We start from the raw sequence: 4990 nt of genomic DNA on the forward strand, positions 1-4990 counted from the left end.
CTTATAAGTGGATTATTACTGATATACCAATACACATCACCTTAACTTTTTGGAATCCCAGAAAACCAACACGGAAAATCATGCCAGGTGAATTTTTAAATTTCACCTTTTTCCAATTCATTTCTTGGGTCAAAGAAACGAAAATTGAAATGAAATTAAAAAAAAGGGCCCACTAATACACGAGTGTCTCATCTTTATCAGAAAAATGATACAAATAAATAGTAAAAATAATATTTTTATGAAATTAATTAGATCTAATCTGCCCTTTTGTTTTCAGGTTTCCAAAGAATATTTCAAAACTAACGGATGTGCCTAAAGAAGCAGAAGTTCCCGCAGCTTTACCAAGAATCAAGCTTTCATCATATGGTAGTCTCACAGAATCCATCAACAAAATCAGCAATTCCTTAATATACATTGTGGAATGGAAAAAAAGAGATTTAGAGCTAAAATCAGTTTCATTCTCTTTACAATTGTGTAAGTAAATTCATCAACTAACCGAAACAAATATCAATGCATTGGGATATTGGGAGTGAAATCACATTTCTTACTTTTCTCAGATAGTAAAATATTCTACCAAAAACTATAACAATATTTGAATAATATATAACTAAACAAAAATATTAAGTACATAAATTATTTGTGAACCAAAATTAGAAATCAGAATAGGGATAATTCTGAAAACTAGATAGTAGAACTTTTATACTTCTTTATGTGATAGAATTGATAAAGAAAAAAAAAGCCCGAATTCCAATCAAGAAAAGTGAAAACTTTAAACCGAAATTTAAGCTTTACATGAAGATCGGCAGTAGCAAAAGAAAATTGAGTCCAACAACAGCTACGTCGGATGGTGAGAGAACTTCGAAGGGGCGACGTCGGATGGAGAGGGACGAAGCGGCTGGATGCCCAGCCTTTGACACGCTATCAGTTATGAGGGCATCTTCAAGCAACAATATACAATATATAGGTTGTGTATTGCTGGCAATGGAATTTAAATGAGAGGCAGAGAGGAAACTAGAAACAATCGCAACTAAAAACATAACAACAAGCTTGTACTATATAACAATACCTTAGCTGCACAAGAATCTCCAAAATAAAAACCAAAAAGATTAATCACCATGTCATCGCCTAATTTGCGAGCTCTTTTGGGTTCCCTGGTGGTCTTTCTTTTTGTACTAGCTGACCATGTTCATGTGGTTGCTGCTAACCGCGGCCAGTTTGGAGTTCACTACCCCATAAAGCACCATAAGCCAAGGTTCACAGCTGGTCCTTGGAAGCAAGCTCATGCCACATTCTACGAAGGCGGCGCGGGAACATTTGGCGGAGCTTGTGGTTACCATGACGTGGTTCAAGAAGGCTATGGCCTCGAGACAGTGGCACTGAGCAATGCTTTGTTCAACAATGGGTTGTCATGTGGTGCATGCTATGAAATCAAGTGTGTGGATGAGCCTCAATGGTGCAAGCCAGGGAGCCCTGTTCTCGCTGTTACTGCAACCAACAATTGCCCACCAAATTGGAATCAGCCTAGTGATAATGGAGGATGGTGCAATCCGCCACGCGAGCATTTCGATATAGCCAAGCCTGTGTTCCTCAACATTGCCGAGTACAAGGCGGGCATTATTCCAGTCACGTACCGTAGGTGATTAAATGCATGCATGCATTTAATAGATTAATACATATAAATGGTTTTATCATGAGTACCAACGTTGTGAGACTCTGAACCACACATGACTAGCATAAGGATTTCAATGGTCCACATTGAAAAGTATCACAACATAATATATTAATTTCATGTCAAGAGAACATTTTGCTTTGTAAGAAAGATTTTATTGATTTCTAGAAATCGTTTTGTAGGGTTCCATGCCAGAAGAAAGGAGGCATTCGATTCACAATAACCGGGAACCCTTATTTCAATGAAGTTTTGGTATGGAACGTGGGAGGAGCTGGGGACATCATCAGCTTGCAGGTGAAGGGCTCCGACAAGCTCAAATGGACCACAATGAGTCGGATGTGGGGTCAGCGGTGGGTTACTGGTGCCAAGATGGTCGGTGAGTCGCTGACCTTCCGAGTTGAAGCAAGTGATAGAAGACACTCAACTTCATGGCATGTTGCCCCCAAGAATTGGCAGTTTGGCCAGACTTTTGAAGGCAAGAACTTCCGATAGATCAACAGCACATCATAAGCTTCAATGCTTGGTGCATGTTGAACTCCTCCACATATTATTTGAACTAGTTTGGCTTGTCATTGCAAAAGTATATATACTGACCATGGAATTCTTGCCTGACCATGTAATAATAAAAGCAAGGCACTCATATATACCATATCACGTTTTCGTAAATTTTCCTTCTTCAATATTTTTCTTTGGGTGGTGCTACAGTCACCTACCTCTCATATTTCTTCACCACCTTATATTCATTTGTCATGAACATTTCGTAAATATGTAGTAGTTAAATAAGACAAGTCGTTGGAATTGTATCACTCTTTTATTTTTTTGATCGGACATGTTGTTAAATCAATTGAAGGCGATTATTTCTCAATATGCTTTTCTGATGTCCTAAGAATAGAGGAACTATACCAATCCATCCCGATTCCTCACAATTTTACTTATGGTCAAGAGCGGAACTAGGAATTTTTTTAAAGGTTGCTTAATTTCTTCTTAGTAGGCTGGGCTAATTTATGCAAAATGGTTTAGGAGGTCTACAAATAGTATAAACTTCTTACTTTTGTAAACTTTTCCCCAAGTTTGTAGCCCGCTGTAGTCTGATTGTACTTTCGTCATTGCTTATGAAGCAGTTAGGACTTCAAGATGCATGTGTGTGAAGTAAAATGAAGTATGTGAAAATCATCATCCTATATTTAATCACCACCATAAACCCTCAAGATTTAATGGATTCTTATCCAAAAAAAAAAAAAAAAAAAAAAAAACCCGATAATCTTAATAAGGTCCCAAATGCAAGTGTCAATAACCAAATTAATTAGGGGATTGATAAAGAATGCTCCTTGAAACGATAAAGAATGCTGATTGATTTTTATTGACAACAACATCCAGCAAAACCATTCCAACGGGTCACCTACCCTTTCAATCTCAAAATACTAAAATTCTCATTTCATCAAACCATCAAATATTTCCGAAATCATTACAAGGGCTCTAAACCCTCAGTCACCGCTTAATTTCGTAAACGTTGAAACTACGTCGTGTTTGATTCCTCAAAAAGTATATAGGAGATCTAAAACTCAATCTAGGTGCAACCGCAAACACATAATTCAAATTTGAATCCCCCGTTTGTCAACCAAATTCAACCAAATACAATTTCATTCTTAAGTATACATAAACAGAATGTGCTTCATTTCGTTCCAAATTATCCAAAACTTGGAACTATGTCGGTTGACAATCTAGATGTAACCGTAAACACATAATCAAAATTCAAACCCACAGTTCATTCAATCAAATTCATTCAAACACTTAGCCAAACTGTTTGAGGCAAAGATGGAATTGTCCCTTCGCACAGGTCCTAGGGGATGAATGGCACTTGGCATGTTGTTGGGCTTGCTCTTTCTGGTGTGCTGCAAAATAAGTTAGTAGTTAGCTTGAAAGGTGCTTTTGTGGGGCCTTATGTATAGGCCTTGAGGCTCGCAATCAAGGCTAAGAAGGATATTGGCGTGTCACTGTTATCTCAATATAACAGATGTAGAACATATGTGATTTAAGTCGATTACTTGCTCCCCAAGTTACTCAAACTTCTTGTTATCAAATGATTGTCACAGATGGGTTAAGTCTGTGTTAAGTTCTTTTTCTTACCTTGTAAACAAGGACTTTTAGTTCATAATCTTGTATGTCCAAAAAGGAGGGAGTCCAGAGCCCTTTAAATCATTTCCTTGATCCTAGTTTGTTCTTAATGAAAATAGGTTTATTAAGTTAACTAGATTCGAATACAAATGAGACTCTTAGGTAGAGAACAGTTGGAAATAACTTGAATATATGTTGAAAAGTACATTTAAGTGACATATCTACTAATTTAAAGAATGAACAAAGAGACTCGGGCAAGATTTCACCTAGTCGGGTAAGGTTGAACTTCTTGCAATCACTTCTCTTTGAGTTTACAGAGGTTGTAAGCTAAAAGGGATGTATGGTAAATAGATATTACATGAGGGAATCGATACTACAATACTAAGGAAAGGTAGCAGAGATTTTACACTAGACAAAAGATAGCTTTCCTAAGAGAACTATTGCTAAAAGGATTGAATCCAGGCAAGTTTCAGGTTTTTGGGTGCAAATTTGGTTTGAGAGCAGAGTTTATATGTTGTTTGTTTGATTGGTTGAGTGTCCTTGTCCCTATTGTCTCTTTCTCCTTTTATAGGCAGTTTAGCCCGACTATCTTGGCTTTGTTTTTGACCGAGGGCTCTTAGGGGTAGTGAGTCATCTTGTATTTACACCTTTATGCCATTTGAAAGTGCTTTTTGGTTGGTAGTAAGCTGGTCTATGTCAATTGTCACTTTAATCATAAGCACGTGGGCTATGCCTTTGGTTGAGAAGGCTTCAATTTGTTTCAGGCTTCATCGCTGGGCTTCGGGCAAGTTCAACTTGTTTTGGCGCCTTTGGGCTTCCTTTATGCTAAGCCCAATACTCAAATATTAACCCAAACACAAACAATCTCGCCAAGTATCAAAATACTCATTTTAAACGGGTCATTCACTCATTAATATTATTGAACTACGAGTGGCTTGATTCTAAATAAGGAGACGTAAGCAACTTGGGACTCTGACTTAGGTGTTCTTTTGTAACAAAGGAATGTAACAAAGTAACTTTATTTTGAACAGGTGATACTAAAAATTAATGGAATTCCGTTGCATTAGTGGTGGCGGTAAAAACATTTTTCCTCGAAAAACATTGTGTCGGGTTACAATTTAGGAAGAAAGTTAAATAGAAACCACTGAAACAAAATGAAGACATAATGAAACTCAAGTAATATGCTGAAATAAATTGCACCTAGTG

The 4990-nt window shown here is 37.2% G+C and overlaps 1 protein-coding gene across 1 annotated transcript; it reads left to right on the forward strand.

Annotated features, from left to right (window-relative positions):
• Positions 1 to 844: 844 nt before the first annotated feature.
• Positions 845 to 2161, forward strand: LOC125472232 (expansin-A4-like). The gene is made up of 3 exons (XM_048573427.1): positions 845 to 924; positions 1106 to 1636; positions 1852 to 2161. Exons 1-3 carry the CDS (start codon positions 845 to 847, stop codon positions 2159 to 2161), a joined length of 921 nt encoding a protein of 306 aa, XP_048429384.1.
• Positions 2162 to 4990: the final 2829 nt, after the last annotated feature.

The sequence above is a fragment of a genome, unplaced genomic scaffold (assembly GCF_019419815.1).
Source record: "Pyrus x bretschneideri cultivar Hongxiangsu unplaced genomic scaffold, Pyrus_bretschneideri_v1 Contig68, whole genome shotgun sequence".
NCBI lineage: Eukaryota > Viridiplantae > Streptophyta > Magnoliopsida > Rosales > Rosaceae > Pyrus > Pyrus x bretschneideri.